Source organism: Prionailurus bengalensis, chromosome B2 (assembly GCF_016509475.1).
Source record: "Prionailurus bengalensis isolate Pbe53 chromosome B2, Fcat_Pben_1.1_paternal_pri, whole genome shotgun sequence".
In the NCBI taxonomy this organism is placed as follows: domain Eukaryota; kingdom Metazoa; phylum Chordata; class Mammalia; order Carnivora; family Felidae; genus Prionailurus; species Prionailurus bengalensis.
In genome coordinates this window covers 11,733,993-11,752,139 of record NC_057349.1, presented here as the reverse complement: position 1 = coordinate 11,752,139, position 18,147 = coordinate 11,733,993, and the positions used below count along the sequence as shown (strand labels likewise).

Below are 18,147 nucleotides of genomic sequence, written 5' to 3'. Positions count from 1 at the left end.
CCTAGAAAGGAGCAGATTAGAAGATTCTGTGGGAGGATTCTGGTGGGAGGAGCAGATAAGTTTCTCTCAGGTACTAAATAGCACACAGCCAATGTATTTGAAAATACTGAGAAGTGATCTAGATGAACAGGAGGAGAGCCAAAGTTGTAACTACTGACAGGTACAAAGACATCAACACAGACGGGGATCATTCGTGCTGTAGAAAACAAAACCCTGTAGAGAGAAGAATAGCAAAGTATATATCACACAGTCTGCACACTCGGGCCACTGATCCAAGGACACAGTGGTCCCCACATCAGGAGGGCTGAGGGAAATGTCACCTGTGTGAAAGAAAGTTAAACTCTCCAACGCCTCACAGTGAGAAGAATCAACTAATCCCAATTAAAATGGGTAATACGTGTCATAGAAGTTCCGCTACCTGTACTACTGACCAAGTATCAATATCCGGAATACATTAATAATTCCTACAAAATAAGCAAAACAATGGAAATGAAAAACAGCCACAAAAATTAAAAAAAAAACAAAAAAAAACCCTTATTAAAACAATTCACAAAAAATGAAATCAAGTAGAATCCAGACATGAGAATCCTCATACAAGACAGCAGGATGTGAATGTGAACAATCTGCCAGGCCAAACTCGTGTTATGCTGTAACGTAGAAGATACGCACACGCACCTCGGAATCCAGCGGCCCCTTTCCCGGTACGTACCCTAGAGAAACATGCACGTGCACCCCGCAGCGTGGGCAGGCACGAGCAGAACGGCATGTCCTCACAGCTAAAAACAGCGGTACATGGATAAATCGCGGTATGTTCATAGACTGATTTACTCTACAGCAATGAAAATGAACAAACTATATGTAATAACATGGATGTGCTTTACAAATAAAGCAAAAGACACAAGAAGCAAAACACTGAATACGGTAAGATTCCATATATATATATATATATAGTTAAAAATAAGGCAAAATGGTATCTTGTAGAGATTTACGTATCAGTAGTTCACTTTTAAAAACCCCAGGAAAGTGATGATCATAAAGGCCAGGACCCATCAGAGCAAGGAAAGAGGCGTGTGATCAAAAAGGGAGACCAGAGGGGCTCCTGGGCGGCGGGCTACACAAGCGTTTTGCTGCAACATCACACTGTTCATTTACGTTTCAGGTTTTTCTACATGAAGTTGTATTTCACAGTGAGAAAAAGACACATCGTGCAATTCTGAGGAAACACATCATAGTACAACGTGATTAGCCAGACTGAAAACAATGCACTTGTTTACATATTGCCAGTCAAGTGTCATCCAACAGAAAGTTCCTGGGACAACGGGGCTGTCCGGTCCCAGGAGAGCACTGCACTTGGGGGCGTAACCTCCCACAACGAGGACTAGAAAATATAGCTGGAATCTAGGCTGGAGTGCTCCCAAATTCAGATGGGGAGAAATGGGACTGAATGAATGTCCAATCTACATCAAAGAGTAAGAAATGACTACATTTTAATCACATACATGAATACCTTCAAGCGCTTACTTTTAACGGTATGAAGTTGAGAATGTTGTTTATATTATAAAGTCCAAATACATACTTCTCTATTCTGCCAAGTATAAATCGTTTAAAAAACTAAGACACATACGTGGCTTCAAAATTCAGAAACCATATTCTATTGGGAGCCACCAGCACCTGGGTACGGATGCAAACTACGTGAACAGCACACACTTACTAGAACTAGGAGCTGCTGCAGAGCCAAATGCAGACTGACTAGGCTGTTGTCCAAACACAGGAGGCTGGCTGCTGCTTGACACTGTCCCAAAAGTGGGTGGCGTGGGCTGAGAAGCGGCAGAAAACAATGCTGCGGAAGATGACAGGGCTCCGAAGCCTGAGGGATTCGGCTGGCTGGCACCTTGACTCTGTCCAAACGTCGGGGTTTGGTTAACACCAAATGCTGGACTGGCAGACGGTGCTGAAGGTCCAGTGCCAAACACGAAGGAGGATCCTAGAGACCCAGAGAAACAATCACGTCACCTAACAGCTACAACCAGATAATCCTTAAGAAAGGTCTAAAAATTTAGCTGCAAACCACGAGCCTCTTTTCCCTTTACCTTGCTGAACAAGTCCCATCAGGGCCAGTTTTCAATAATAATGAAGAATACAATCCCATTATTTAGTAAAGCCATATAGAATTCATATAAACAAGAATTATTAGCCAAGAGTCCCCACCTTCACAGCCAAATTTTTTTAGGTAAAGGGATCCATCCAAGAAGATAACTGATTTTCACCACATATTCAACGCACTGCAGAAATCAGCTAATGTCGTCATCATGTATATATACGTAATGCGGACCTACGTCTAATGAAATAGGCCCCAGTGTCTGGTTACTTAACAACCTAACATTTCAAAAAGAACACTTGGAAAATCTAAAGATTACACTCTCGTTGAGATCAGAAAAATCCCTCCTAAGAGTTAATTCTATTAAACCGAACACAGACTGCAGGGGATTCCACGCAGTGAACGGCTGCCACACCCGTAACCTTAGGGGGCAGGCGACCTAACTGCACCCGGGCTGTTCTGTGACAACCCGCGACAGGTTACTTGCTAAGAGCAGACAGGATGAAACAATCCAACTACAACCTGTTTTTCTTTTGTAAATAAATGTACCTGCAGAGCTGCATGTGGTGGTAGCTCCAAAATTGAAACCAGAGGTTACAGGATTACTACCGCCGGCCCCTGGACCGAAGACGAACGGGGTGACCGCTGAGCCCGCGCTGGACGTGGCTGCAGGTTTGCTCTCCTGAGAAAACAGCAGAGACTGAGAAGTACTGGCCTCCGCAGAGTTCCCGAAAGCGGAGCTGCTCACAGGGTTGCTGGCCTGTCCAAACACGAAGGCAGCCACCGGCGCACCGGAGGACGCAGTGGAGCTACCGAATATGCCCCCGGCTGCCGAAGTGGCCGGTGCACTTGAATTAGAAGAATTGTTGTTCAAGAAACTGAACACTGGTTTTGCTGCACCTGGATCTGTAAGAGAGAAATAAAGATGCAAACAAAAATCTTTAAGAACAAGGAATCACAGAAAGCCTTTTTCCCTTGCCTACGGTCCACAAATTCACTAGAAAACAGAAACAGTAACTTTTTTATACAAATTCATTCAGCAAATGCACACACTATATTAAATTATGATGTAAGCAAATACATCCATCTTCCCTTTTACGGCTTCTGAAGTTTGTCTTACAGAAGAAGGCAAGCCCTCAGCATTCAGATTAATAAGAATAAAAATATCCCTTAAATTCAACACATCCAACTGAAGACTACGGGTAACAGCTCGGATAGTGGGAGACAGCTGTGCTCTTGACTTTGCAATTTATGTTAGCAAAATTATCATTTCTCCAACCAGCAGTCAATTCTCTCTGCAGCATTTACTGACCAGCGCGTCCTTCACTCGCTAATTTGTGACTCCACGTTTACGACACGCTACATTTCTAAGTATGTGCGCATTTGTTTCCTCTATAGCTACTGTTACTAGACTGTTTTAATTATTGTAGCTTTATAGTCTGGTTTGATAGTAAACCTGTTTGTGTGCCTGCCCTTCTCCCCAAAATTTCTTGTGCATTTTCCCTTCCATGTGAATTTTAAAATTACCTTAGCTTGTCACGCTCCACAAAAATTCCTCTACAAACGGAAATTAAGGGGGTGCCTGGGTGGCTCAGTCGGTTAAGCAACCGACTTCGGCTCAGGTCTCGATCTCGCGGTTTGTGAGTTCGAGCCCCGCGTCGGGCTCTGGGCTGACAGCTCAGAGCCTGGAGCTGCTTCGGATTCTGCGTCTCCCTCTCTCTCTGCCCCTCCCCTGCTCACGTTCTGTCTCTGTCTCTCAACAACAAATAAACGTTAAGAAAAAGAAATGGAAATCAAGGCTTCCAGGTATGGAATGAGCAAGTCACCGGGATAAAAGGGAGCGTGCAGGGAAGACAGTCTACGGCACTGTAACAGTGTTGTGTGGTCACAGACGGCAGTTACACTTGTGGTGAGCACAGCAAATGCACAGCGCTGGGGCATCCCTGAGTTGTACACTCGAAACTAAAGTAATGCTGTGTGTCAACTACACTTCAACTAAACACAAAAAACCAAATTATCTTGGGGGAGCTGGGCAGGAGACTATTCTCACTCAGGAACAGGTATTAATAAATAGGTCTTTTCTGTTCTTTTAATTATTTAGCCTGTTACAAGTTCTGTTGCTGTTATAAAACACAAATTAAAGATGTTAGAAAATACAAGTGACATTTGTCCAACTATTTATTGCTGATTCAGAGGAAAGCTACTGGTTTTTATATGGTGATCCTGAAACCACCCACTTTACTGAAGACATTTTTTTCAACTGTTCCAATACTGTCTACTGGACAGGGCTGGCCATAATATGAAACGGGCATTAGTATGATTTACAGACAATGGAACAAGTTGGTTCACTTTCAAGTTGGTTAATGAGAGGTTAAGAGTGTCTATTTCAATGGAAAGAGTATAGTAACACCATAATTATATCCGATTAGACCTGATCTTATTTTTATTCCTTTCCAAATCACATATAATTTAGTTTTTATTTTTTTGGAGAGTGTTTTGAATTTCCAAACAGACAATAGACACAAACTGCTCACACCTACTCACTGAATTCCATTCTCCCCGCACCACCCCCCCCACCCCGGTCAGGTTAATTTTTCATCTTGCTCCCAATATATTATTCAGAAGTGTTCATGGGTGTTCAATTCTTATTTTTTTGTTTGCCTGAAAACATCTCTATTTTGCCCTCACGTTCGACCAAATTTGGCTGGATATAAAATTGTAGGATCAAGACCATTTTCTTTTTTGACATTTATTTATTGTTGAAAGACAGAGAGAGACAGAGCACAAGCAGGGGAGGGGCAGAGAGGGAGACACAGAATCTAAGCAGGCTCCAGGCTCTGAGCTGTCAGCAAAGCCCAACGCGGGGCTCAAAATCACGAAATGCGAGATGACCTGAGCCGAAGTCGGATGCTTAACCGACTGAGCCACCCAGGTACCCAAGACCATTTTCACGGGGCACCTGGGTGGCTCAGTCGGTTGAGCGGCCGACTGTTGATCTCAGCTCAGGTCATGGTCTCATGGTTGTGAGATCAAGCCTTGCACTGGGCTCTGGGCTGGGCATGGAGCCTGCTTAAGATTCTCTCTCTCCCTCTCTCTCTGCCCCTCCCCTGCTTGTGCTCGCACTAGCACGTGCTCTCTCTCTAGAAAATAAAAAGACCGTTTTCACTTTGAGGACAGTGCTCCACTGTTTTAAGCATATGATGTTACAAATTAGAAGTGTGATGCTAACCTGATACTTGTTTATTTGTGGCAAACAGCTTTCCTCTCTTAGAGAGCATTCAGGATTTTGGCCTTGGTGTCCTGTAATTTCACTGGTCTTTGCCAGTGAGTGGGCCATTTCCATTTTTAAGGCCAGGGTCTTGCTCTACAGGGAGGAAATACTCTTCCGTCACTGCTTTGCTCTCTCCTCTGCCCTGTCCTCTTCTTCTAAGCACTCTTCTTGCAATGGCCTGAGAACCAGCTGGACTCCATTCTCTCTACACTTCGGCATGGGCTCTGGGAAATCCCAGTTCACCAATCTATCATCTGTGTTTCTTCTGCTGCTCAGCCCACAGAACGATTTTATTTCACCAAGCACGTTTTTAAGTTTTAAAAAAATGCTACTTCATTTTCTCTTCAGGATTTTAGTTTTCATAATCGCCTCTGTTTCAGAGATTAACTCTATTTGTGGTCTATGCTCCTTGGACGCCTGATGATGACTGGGTAACTCTATTTGTGAACGAACGCCTGCACAGAAAGATTTAGTTAGAAAATATTTCACGAGCTAACAAAAGAAGGCCTACTTTCCTGAGCAGTATGCCAGTTCTGATTGTCAAAGCTCAAACAGAAGGGAGAAACACGGACAGATGGGAAATGCTGGGGGCTCTCCATCAGCGGTGTATTTCTCAGAATCAGATCTGCAGGTAACATCATTGCATCATAAGGGTTCGGAGCAGTGAACGCTGCAAATCCTAGGCTCCTTCCCAGAGAGTCTTTATTGGTCTCTCTCAACTATGTCCAGTGTAAACCATTCCCTGACCTGCTGCATTTGTCCAGATACCAGAGGTGCCTTGTAAAAAAAAAAAAAAAAAAGAAGGAAAGAAAAGTGTTTAATACTTACCAGTCGTGGTATTGGTTTGAGACCCAAATGCGAACGCGGCCTTCGTAGGCTGTTCCGATTCCTTCTCAGATGGTTTTGCCACACTGAAACTAAAGGTGGCCTTTGCAGAACTCTCATCTTTGGTTTGCTCTGAATTCCCAAAGGAAAACACTGGCTGACACTTGGGCTCCTCACTGTCCGCTTTCTTCCCAAACACCAGAGAAGTAGAAGTGACCGGCTCTTGCTGTTTCTCTTCTGTCCTTCCCAAAACGAACAAAGAGGCAGATGGCACAGGGGCAGGCTCCGTGCCACCAAAAGTGAACCCTCCCTTGGTGGCGGGCGTGTCTTCTTTGTTTGCTTCTGACGTCTTCCCTGTGAACGGAGCCACCGAAACGCTCTTGGCTCCTATGGCTCCAAAGCTGAAGCTGCTCTTGTTCTCAGCGGTCACCCCGGTGATGGCAGCAGCAGGTGCCGGGTTAATGACACCTGTACCAAAGCTAAAGCCTGTAGATGAAGATTTAGGGAGCTCCTCTTTCTTCTCTTGCTGCCCAAGATTAGACACCCCAAACTGAAACGGAGCTAACGATGCCGTATTGCTTAAACCTGAAGAGAGTCCGAACTTAAAACCATTATCGTTCTTGTTGTCCTTTTTAGCTTCTTCAGGCTTGGACTCGGACGAAACTCCAAACTTAAAATCTCCTATTGGTTTTGAAAATTTAAAGCCTTCACTCATGGAGTTTGGAGACTCAGAATCTGAAGACACACCTATTTTGAAGCCTCCCTGCTCTCCAAATTTAAAATCTCCAGTGCTTGTTAAAGTCTGAGAAGGCCCAGAAGACGATGACGGGAGACCAAATTTGAAGGATGAGGCAGCTGGGTTCGGAGACGGGGAAGACGTGCCAAAGCCTTCAAAATATAAAAGACACCGAATTAATGCTATCCTCTCAAACAAAATGTACACCTGAAACAGAAAGAGAGACACAGGAATAACTTTGAAAAGGCCTATGGTGAAGAGTGTGAGGAAGTGGCAGTGAACGCCAACTAGCTGCCTAGTATTCAGCGTACGAATCACACCTCAATCCCCACAACCACACTGACATGCCACTTATCACCTGGGACACTGGCAGAGATCACATAAATTTGGTAAGACAGTAATGGCAAGGGGTCTAGGAAAAAGAGACACTTTATAGATTACAGGTGGATGTGTAAAATAGCATGAAATTTGTGGAAGGCAACTGTCAATATTTACCAAAATTTCCAAACACATGAATCCTCTGACCCAGCAATTCTAGGGCTATGTCTTTTTTTTTTTTTTTTAATTTTATTTATTCATTTACTTCCTTAAGAAAGGCAGACAGCCACACATGGCACCTCACCTGGATGTGCCTGGAGTCTTGGAAGCTTGACTACCCTACATTCTGCAGGGAGCTCTCCTGGAGAGCTTGTCTGGAGGCTCTAGGAGGGGAGTGCAGCCACTTCTACACTTCTGCCTGAGCAACAGTCAGTCCCCCTCTGTCATGCAAGGTCATCCTCTTGGGCCCAGTGCACAGCTTCGGGAGGGAACCCACATGGAGCCGTGAGGGAGGAAGGGGACACCAGCCTAGCCAGCCACATGGGCCAAATCAACCCTGGAGATCACTCGGAGTGACAGATGTCACAGCCAGATCACCCTCACATCCTAAGTCTTTATTATTTTTTTTTACAGAATAAAATTTATCGTCGAATTGGTTTCCATACAATATCCAGTGCTCGTCCCAACAGGTGCCCTCCTCAGTGCCCATCACCCACTTTCCCCTCTCCCCCAGCTCCCATCAACCCTCACTTTGTTCTCAGTATTTAAGAATCTCTTATGGTTTGCCTCCCTATCTGTAACTTTTCCCCCCCTTTTCCCTCCCCCATGGTCTTCTGTTAAATAAGTCTTTATTTTAAAGAAACTCAAAGACACATAAAATGCCATATGCAATCCTAGCAGCTATAAATGAAGAATAAAGAACAAAGGTGTGCCCAAGCTAATCTGTGATAAAATCAAGGGGGCAGAAGGGCAGTATGATCTACATTTTCTAAAACAGACAGAAATAAAAATATGTAGAATTTCTATATATAGAAAAATATATAGAATTTGCTTATCATGTGCATAAATAAACTATGGAAAAGTTGTAAGGAACTAACCACAGTTATTACTGTTGGTAGGGGAGGAAGGATGGAAAATGAACCAATGGGGACAAGAGATAAACTTTTCTCTGTGAATCCTGTCGTAACTGGAGTTTGAAATCTTGTAAATGGGCTACTAATCAAAAATTTTTAAAAAGACTTTAGCATCAAAGAACCAGAAGAACTGCATAAGCAGAAGCTCACACTATATTGACAAGATCAAAGTCTTGGTTTCATAATGCTTTTTTGTAGCTGAGTAAACTAGAAACGCAGTACTTGACTGATGAGCTCAAAACAGATACAATTCGTGTGCCAAGATATTTACCCCTCCTTCTGCTTACCCACGTATAAATAAGACCAATGACAGCCAAACTTTACAAGCCCTCAGACCTGTAGACCTTCCCCTCTTTAATGATGATACATCCCCTTCTTTTGCTAAGAAACGTAACTGAAAATTATCAGAATCTCAGGAGAGAGCGGCCTATCCACCAGGTCTCTAAATACCTTAAGCGATACTTCTTTAGACAGGAAGTTAAAAATGAAGGTGCTGAAGACAATTAACTCATTATCACCTCTGCCTCAAAGGGACAGATTTAAAGGGAAGCTGATTACTGTGCTGCAGGTAGAGAACATGGGAAAAGGACCACGAGGTTAACGACCTCAAGTGGGCTGGAAGTAGGGATCTTCTACCACACCCAAATGCAGTGTTTTTCAAACCAGTTGTGACTCACTGTCATGCAATTTTATGGGTTATAACCAGTAATTTTCTTCTAAATGAAAAAAGAAGAGAAACAGGGTGACTTAAACATACTAAAGAGTAAGAATTGACTTGTAAAACTTCTTTTCAATCATACAAACACCCTGTGCATGAGAGGGGGTCACAATGTAAAAGTTTAATGATTGGTTTCCAGTTAAAAAGTTTGAAAGCCACTAGCCCACAGAATGGTTCCGAGCAGATAAAGCTTGGCATTCTTTTTTAATGCCCTCACAGACTAACCTTCGAGGCCTATTCCCTTACGGATTAAACTCTTTCTCCCCTCTCCCTGACTGTTCCTTCAGATCTAAAATCTCTTCTCTTTCCCAGCTTTTATCAAGATTTTGACTGAAATGTACCTCATGTGAAGTATGAAATAAATCATTAATGACTACGAAGACGAAAAATTTGACCTCCATAGACAGTCTTAGCATAAATTATTTTCAGAGGTTCCTCCTTTATATTTACAGAACAAAATATGAAGAGAGCTCTTTTTCTGGGACATACCCTGGGAAACCAAATCCCACATCCAGAGTACTTACAATAAGGCTCTAGGGGTGTAAATTCCCAGATAAGAGGAAATTCATCTAGATGCCAAACAGGTTAACAATGAAAAACAAGTAACTGAAACTCTCTCAGATTCAACTACACAAGAGAGAAGTGCCTCACCCAGCTGCAGAGAAGATACCTCACTGCTGGCCAGTCTAATAATCTAACTTTACAGTAACTCGGACACAGATGTGAGGTCAAAATGTCCAAAACAATACCTTATTTTACATGCATTTTCAGTAAGAGAAGGAACAATTTTTAAACTAAAGCTGTTTGCAAATATTTCACTTTAAAATGACGATACGAGGGGTGCCTGGGTGGCTCAGTCAGTTGAGCATCCGACTTCAGCTCAGGTCATGATCTCACGGTCTCTGAGTTCAAGCCCCGCATTAGGCTCTGTACGGACAGCTCAGAGCCTGGAGCCTGTTTCAGATCCTGTGTCTCCCTCTCTCTCCTCCCCTGCTCATGCTCTGTCTCTCTCTTCTTAAAAATAAATAAACAATGGGGCGCCTGGGTGGCGCAGTCGGTTAGGCGTCCGACTTCAGCCAGGTCACGATCTCGCGGTCCGTGAGTTCGAGCCCCGCGTCAGGCTCTGGGCTGATGGCTCAGAGCCTGGAGCCTGTTTCGGATTCTGTGTCTCCCTCTCTCTCTGCCCCTCCCCCGTTCATGCTCTGTCTCTCTCTGTCCCAAAAATGAATAAACGTTGAAAAAAAAATTAAAAAAAAAAATAAATAAACATTAATAAATAAAATAAAATGATGATACAAGGAGGCACTTCACCCAGGCCTTACCTTTGAACTCAGACTTTGTGCCTGGCTTTGCACTTTCGCATGCTATGCATTTGGTAGAGTCGGCTTTATTTTGCACTAGGCACACTTCACAGTCCCAGCTTCCCTCTGGTTTCTTGAACTTGTCTAACCCAAGGCAGCTTCCAGAAGACAGAGAGGCAGGGACGGGGCTGCTACTTGAAGCAGGTACTGAACTTCCTAAAAAAAAAAAATGAGGAAACACATAAAATTTCCAGTCCATGTTATGTCATGTTATGTCAATATCTTAAGACACCACTGGGGCGCCTGGGTGGCGCAGTCGGTTAAGCGTCCGACTTCAGCTCAGGTCACAATCTCGCGGTCCGTGGGTTCGAGCCCCGCGTCGGGCTCTGGGCCGATGGCTCAGAGCCTGGAGCCTGTTTCCGATTCTGTGTCTCCCTCTCTCTGCCCCTCCCCCGTTCATGCTCTGTCTCTCTCTGTCTCAAAAATAAACGTTAAAAAAAAAAAAATTAAAAAAAAAAGAAAAAGACACCACTAAGTCTAAGTGTTCAATTAGTGTTTCCTATTAAGACAGATAAAATGCCAGAAATATAAACTTCACATTGTTAAAAACAGTACAGACATCTCAGATTTCTTTTAATCTTATAAACAAGCAGCTTACACTCACCCGGCCTAGTGACCGCTCTCTTCTTAATCTGAGGTCTGAATAATCATGGTTTAAAAAAAATTATCAGGACCACAAATCAGAACCTAAAAAACTAAAATGTTCTTGGAGCTCCCGGGGGGGCTCAGTCAATTAAGTGTTTGACTTTGGCTCAAGTCATGATCTCACAGTTTGTGGGTTCAAGCCCTGCATCGGGCTCTGTGCTGACAGCTCAGAGCCTGGAGCCTGCTTCGGATTCTGTGTCTCCCTCTCTCTCTGCTCCTCTCCCACTTGCACTCTGTGTCTCTCTCTCTCTCAAAAATAAGCAGTAAAAAAATTTTTTTTAGAAGTCAAAAAAATAAAATGTCCCTAAGAATATTTGTCAAACAATAGCCAAAGTATGGAAAAAGCCCAAATGCCCATTGACAGAGGAATGGATAAAGATGTGGGTGTGTGTGTGTGTGTATACACATACACTCGGCAATCAAAAAGAATGAAATCTTGCCATCTACAATAATGTGGATGGAACTAGAGTGTATTATGCTAAGCGAAATTAGGCAGTAAGACAAATATATGACTTCACTCATATGTGGAATTTAAGATACGAAGCAGATGAACATTAGGGCAGGGAAACAAAACAAGATAAAAACAGGGAGGGAGACAAACATAAGAGACTCTTAAATACAGAGAACAAACTGAGGGTTGCTGGAGGAGCTGTGGGTAGGGGGATGGGCTAAATAGGCAAGGGGCATTAAGGAGGACACTTGTTGGGATGAGCACTGGGTGTTATATGCAGGGGATGAATCACTGGATTCTACTCCTGAAAGCATTATTGCACTATATGCTAACTAACTTGGATATAAATTTTTTAAAAAATAGAAAAAAAAAAGGAATTTTTGTCAGATTTCTTCAAACAGCACAACATTTTAAACGAACATATAAGAGGCACCTGGGTGGCTCAGTAGATTAAACATCTGAGTTCAACTCAGGTCATGATTTCTCAGTTGGTGAGTTCGAGCCTCTGAGCTGTCAGCACAGAGCCTGGAGCATGCTTTGGATCCTGTATCTCCCTCTCTCTCTGTGCCTCCCCTCGCTCACACTGTCTCAAAAATAAACATTAAAAAAATTTTCACATTTATATATATATGTGTATATATATACACACATACATACATAAGATATAAATCGCAGGCAATAATATCCTAACACATAAAATACACAGCCACAGACCACACTAATTTTAAGATTTCAAAGCACAGGTCTCTGCCTTTGAAATGATCAGTTTTGCACAGAAGTGTTCTATCATCCACTTTGCATTTCGACTCACCACCATCTACTGTGTTCATGGCATTAGTATTTAACAGACATTTATTAAGGTTCTAAGGACATAAAGACAACTGAAATGCTGCTTACCTTCTAAAAGTACTAACGGTCTAAGAAGGGGGCAAGTAAACACACACACACAGTAATCCCATCACCAAAAAGGAAAAGTGATACATGAAGAAGGAAGGAAGTGACTAAGGGGCAGCAGAAGGGATTCACAGACGTGACGTTTCAATTCTGAGACAGAACTAGAAGTTTGTAGGGAGCATGAGGGGCGGGCGGGGGGGGGGGGGCATGGGAAGGTGGCTCCACAAAGCGATCAAGAAGCCTGTGTGTTAGGAGCAGAGCCATCCATCTGGCGCCTCCCGTTTCCACACGTTCTCTGACTGTCGCCCCTCCCAGCCACTGGTCTCTGTTCCACCGCTATGCTGTCTTCCACCTTGCCAATAAAACCACTCTCAGAGGTCCCATCTTTGGTCCACTGTCCTCCTCTTGAGTCTCATCTACTCGGACGGTTTCCTGACCTGTACCTGCGGTCCCCTTCTCAGCTGTAGGGCCACCCTCTACCTGGTTAGCGTGGCTCACATCTCCTCCTGCCTCACATGTTTCTATCTATCTCATCCCCTTCTGCTGAGCCCACCACTGCCACTCCATGCCAAGCGGCCCTCACCTCTTGTTTGAACAACAGCCTTCTCACCGAGACCTCTGCTCTCGTTCCCTGCAATCCATCCTGCTGCAAAGCAACCGGTGCCAAGTAGGTGTTGGTTTTCCTCACTGGTTCCTCCTTTAAAATGAACCGTTCCAAAGCTTTGTTCCTGCCACTCCCTTAAGATGGCGGAGCACAGGTTTAGGCCATCTCCTCTACCCCCTCCCTCCCTCACTTTACATTGCCTCTGCTCCCATGGCTTATTTGAAAACTGTAGCCTGATGTCTCTCATATTTGTGTTTCCAGCCCCGAGTATCCGTTACAGGACATCCCGAGTCCTCACGTATATGTGAGCATGGGCTGCACAGCTTCAAATCACCATGTCTTCAGCTACACCGTATTCTACGCCCAACCTGACCGCACCAGCACATATCACTATTCTCTGGGCCTGTATGTATTACCGCTACAACCTCCCATCTGTCCTCTGGTCTCCAAATTTCACTGCCTTCAAATCGACCCTCCAAAAAGCCACCAGGCAATGTGTCAAAAATACAAATTTAACTACATCACTCCTCTGCTTAAAATGATGGTTCATCATTGACGGGATGATGTCAGATTTATGTAATAAATATATGAGCTTTCTTTATTTGTGAGTAACAATTTACTTCCTAACTCAGTTTTATTCTCCCAATCAACTCAATTAATTTTGGTTTCTTGCATGATCAAGGGCCTGTTTTTGTTTTTCGTTTTTTTGTTTTTTTTAAGAGGAGGAAGAGGTATGCCAGCGGGAAGGAGAAAGTTATTTCAGAACGAAGCCTCTGAAATCTTACTCCTCTGGAGATGTCCAGTAAGAATTAGAGATACGGCTCACCTCTTGTCTTCAAACATGGGGTACAGGCTAACAAACCCGGAGCTCTCCACTGCAGACAGAAGACTACACATCCATGAATAATGCAATAAAAAAGGAAGTGTAATTCCCAGGATATCCATAACAGTTTTTTTCAACGTTTATTTATTTTTGGGACAGAGAGAGACAGAGCATGAACGGGGGAGGGGCAGAGAGAGAGGGAGACACAGAATCGCAAACAGGCTCCAGGCTCTGAGCCATCGGCCCAGAGCCTGACGCGGGGCTCGAACTCACGGACCGCGAGATCGTGACCTGGCTGAAGTCGGACGCTTAACCGACTGCGCCACCCAGGCGCCCCATAACAGTTTTTATTTAATACCCATGTTACTACACATCGGTACCAAATAATTATATGAGATTACAAAAATATTAAGGAGTCATTTCCAGATGGGACTCTTCAGTAACTTTTTCAAATTTGAACGGAGAAACAGGAAAAACTCAAGCCTAACTCCCTTCTTCTTGCTGTCAAGTTAGAATGTTTTCATTAGTGACTCAGTAATTGACTATCCTTGCAACACCTCTGGCAGCTGGCATACAGGTATAGGTCTCCGCATTAATATTCAGCCACAGCTGTTTCAAAAGGCAAGACTGTCTACCGCTTAGTGAAACCTTCTCTGGGAATGACCATCTGTCATCCTCACTTGTACTTCAAGGAAAAGAGACAAAGTGACATTTTGTTCTGGATAACGGTGGAGAAAGACTGCCCCTTCTAAGTTCCTTCAGCATCTGTATTAGTCAGCTTTGAAAATGATCATGAGAAGCAAAGTTTCTGATAAAGTGTACACAAAAAAGAGGTATACGTATACACTGGGCTATCCTGAGAGAACACACAGATCCAGTCCCGGGTAAGTCATTTTGCCTCAGACAGCTTAGAAAAATTAAGACGTAGGAGGAAATGCTCATCCTGAAACATTAAAAATATTAAGGCTGTTCTTAGCAGAGAAGTGTAAGTGTTCTACTAAAATAACCAACAAAATGATCTCAAACAGCCATACACGTACCTGGCTTCTCAGACACACAGGACACACATTTACTGTCTTCTCCATTATTAGAAACACAGCATACTGGACACTCCCAAGATCCCAGGGGCCTTTTAAATTTATCTGCGAATCCTACGGCGCCCGTGGTCACAGTGCAGGTGGGAGGTGCGGCGGCCACGGGCACAGCGCTCGCCGCAGCCACTGGCAGCGTAAGGACTCGCTTCACACCAGTTCCGGGTTTCGGTGTCTCACAAGCTACGCATTTCATCGCTTCGGGTTTGTTTTGCACTAAACAGGTGTCACAATCCCAGGTCCCGACTGCTGGTTTAAATCTGTCTCCAAAACCCGTCCCTGATGTAGAGAGAGTTGACTTGTCACTTTTGCTTGGTGCTCCGATTCCAGTTTGTTTAGCAGTATCTTTTGCTGGCAATTTTGTTGCCTGACAGGCTATGCACTTGCCGTCTGTAGCTTTGTTCTGGAGCAGACAAGTATCACACTGCCACGACGACGATCCAGGTGACCCAGATTTTACACTTTCTCCAAACCCAACTCCCCCAGAAGAAAAACTACTTATTGCTGGTCTTGTATAAACTACTGGGCTTGTGGTAGTAGGCTGAGCAGCAAGAGAATCTGCCTTTGGTGATGTGAAACCTGTAATAGGGAAAAGAGTGTAAGTTAAAAAGAAAAAAGAGAGAGAGACAGACAGAGAGAGAAGCTCTCTAATCAGAACATTAACTGAAATGCTATTACTGGGAGAACATGTATTTACACACATTTATTGCAGAGTTCCTAAATCCCAACATGAGCTACTTAAAAGTAGAGTTTTCACCTAAGCAATATTAAAAAAAATTTTTTAACATGTATTCGTTAAAAAAAAATTTTTTTTTTTTAAGTTTATTTTGAGAGACAGAGCAGAGGAGGGGCAGAGAGAGAGGGAAAGAGAGAATCCCAGGCAGGCTCCATGCTGTCAGCGCGGAGCCTGATGTGGGGCTTGAACTCACGAACCATGAGATCATGACCTGAGCCGAAACCAAGAGTCAGATCATCAACGGACTGAGCCACCCAGGCGCCCCAACATGTATTCATTTTTGAGAGACAGAGACAGACAGAGCATGAGCAGAGGAGGGGCAGAGAGAGAGGGAGACACAAAATCTGAAGGAGGCTCCAGGCCCCCAGCTGTCAGCAGAGTCAGATGCAGGGTTCGAACCCACAAACCGTGAGATCATGACCTGAGCCAAAGTCAGACGTTCAAGTGACTGAGCCACCCAGGCGCCCCAGCAGCCGTTTTGTTTTGTTTTGTTTTCCATTTGTTTCTTTAAGTTTATTTATTTTGAGAGAGAGAGAGAGAGAGAGAGCAGGAATTGGGTAGGGGCAGAGAGAGAGAATACCAAGCAGGTTCCGCATCATCACCACAAGGCCTGATGCAAGGCTCGAACCCACAACCCTGGGATCATAACCTGCGCTGAAATCAAGAGTCGGATGTTTAACCAACTGAGCCACCCAGGTGTCCCAGCAGTTTTTATTAATCACATAATCAATTAAGTGACACTCAGACCTAGTTAAAATCCTACAGAAGATGTATTGTTTATAGTGTATCACCTTCTTCCTCTAGGAATTTCTACTTACTATAATTCAACCAATATCTAATTTGAGGCTTTGATCTGTCGTAATTTACTGACACACCCCTCGGGCATCTAGGTTTTGCTACACTCTTGCTGCAATACAGATGTGCAGTATATTCACAGCCTTCCTCCCGCATCTATTTTCTCCTTCAGGTGTTCTCCTGGCTATGCCAAATGTCTTAAACGTCAATAATCTTTGAATTCTGTCCACTTATAACCCACTGTTGTGGTATCCTCTACTTTCAGTACACCCAGCTGAGCTGAGTAGGTATGCATATTGGACAGACGTCCCTCCAAAGTACAACGGAGTTGTAAGGACTGGTCTTAATTATACTAAGTTCATACAGGACTTTAAAATGGTAACAGTTCAATGAGAAACATGATGTAAATTCCAACAGAGAAGAACCAAACCATCTGGCAAGGTCTAGAAATCACAGAAATGAAGACCCAGCCCACCCTCGAGGAGCATGAGCTCATGCTACTCAAAGACCTGCCCATGGAAAGTCACCAAACCCTAACGCAGACACACTGCCTCCAACAGTTCTCCAATATAATCACAGAACCTTTCACACTGTAAGGGTCCCCTTTTGGTAACCACTAAAGGTGTACTCAGACAATTAAGGTATTTGCACAGAACCATGGAATAACAGGAACCGAAAAAGTCTCCGCACTACCGGAACTGCTGTCATTGAACCGAATCGATTCACTCCAACTTGTATCCACGGGAATGACCTTCCAATCCTTTACTTTGGACCAATTAACCTTTGTTTTACACATGCCAATAAACTCAGTGACCTGTTTTTCCAGCTCATGGCACCAAACGAAAAGAAAAGTGGAGGGTAAGAAGATATAAAAGATTTTGAGATTTTCCAGTGCTACAATTATTCCAACCTAGAGCTAGTTTTAGCATAAAGGCAAAACCCATATACTTCACTTACTCCCAGTAGTCTAAAATGTACTGTTTTGCTAATGATTAATTTGAGTCACTAAGGTTGGCACCATTTTAACAGTAATCATCTCAAGATTTTAGAGACTTATTTTCCTTCCCCCTTTTCAAGTTTTTCTAATTTCTCTCAAAAGAACATAGGACTCCAAATTCTTGCCATTTAAAGAAAATTAAAGGGGAGGAGGAGTGGGCATCATGAATGCAAAGTAGAACTTATATGAAGATAGAGCATATGAATTTGATGCATATCTACCACTCAGTTAACTAGCACAGGCGCCCTGGAGCTCTGCCCCAATGGCATCAAATCGTCTAAATTGCTGGGACCCTTGTAGGCAGTGTACTCATCTACAAAACGAGAAAGCTAGACCAGAGAGACCTAAATCTGGCTGCAGAAGCCATTCTTATCTGGAAATTCTTACTCAATTATACACGAGCACATCTATCTGCTAGGTAAATCTAAATTTTCTCTGAGTGACTAGATCACCTTACAAACATTTATACGTTCCTATAGTACAGGTCACAATCGGAATTGTATCTATCCTCTGATTTTCAAATTGAAAACTTTTTCCTATTTGATGACTTCTATTCATTGCCTTCAAGTTATTTATTACTAGCTTTCAATTCGTGTTTCAAGTGAGTACTGTCCCTTACATATATGTATGTTCGAATCATCCAATGTTATC

General features: G+C 43.5%; 1 protein-coding gene across 6 annotated transcripts in view; it reads right to left on the bottom strand.

Moving 5' to 3' along the window:
- The window catches only part of NUP153 (nucleoporin 153), an 87,367-nt gene that overhangs the window by 4,476 nt on the left and 64,744 nt on the right, over positions 1 to 18,147 (bottom strand). For 5 of the 6 annotated variants that reach the window (XM_043590748.1, XM_043590749.1, XM_043590747.1 and 2 more), the window contains 5 exons: positions 14,918 to 15,547; positions 10,422 to 10,616; positions 6,198 to 7,082; positions 2,648 to 3,004; positions 1,712 to 1,984 (listed from right to left, as the gene is read on the bottom strand). In XM_043590748.1, the coding sequence (XP_043446683.1) occupies positions 1,712 to 1,984; positions 2,648 to 3,004; positions 6,198 to 7,082; positions 10,422 to 10,616; positions 14,918 to 15,547 (2,340 nt within the window). Of the gene's footprint in view, positions 1 to 1,711; positions 1,985 to 2,647; positions 3,005 to 5,388; positions 5,825 to 6,197; positions 7,083 to 10,421; positions 10,617 to 14,917; positions 15,548 to 18,147 lie in introns of those variants that run through there. The other variant, XM_043590752.1, reaches the window with a different exon arrangement.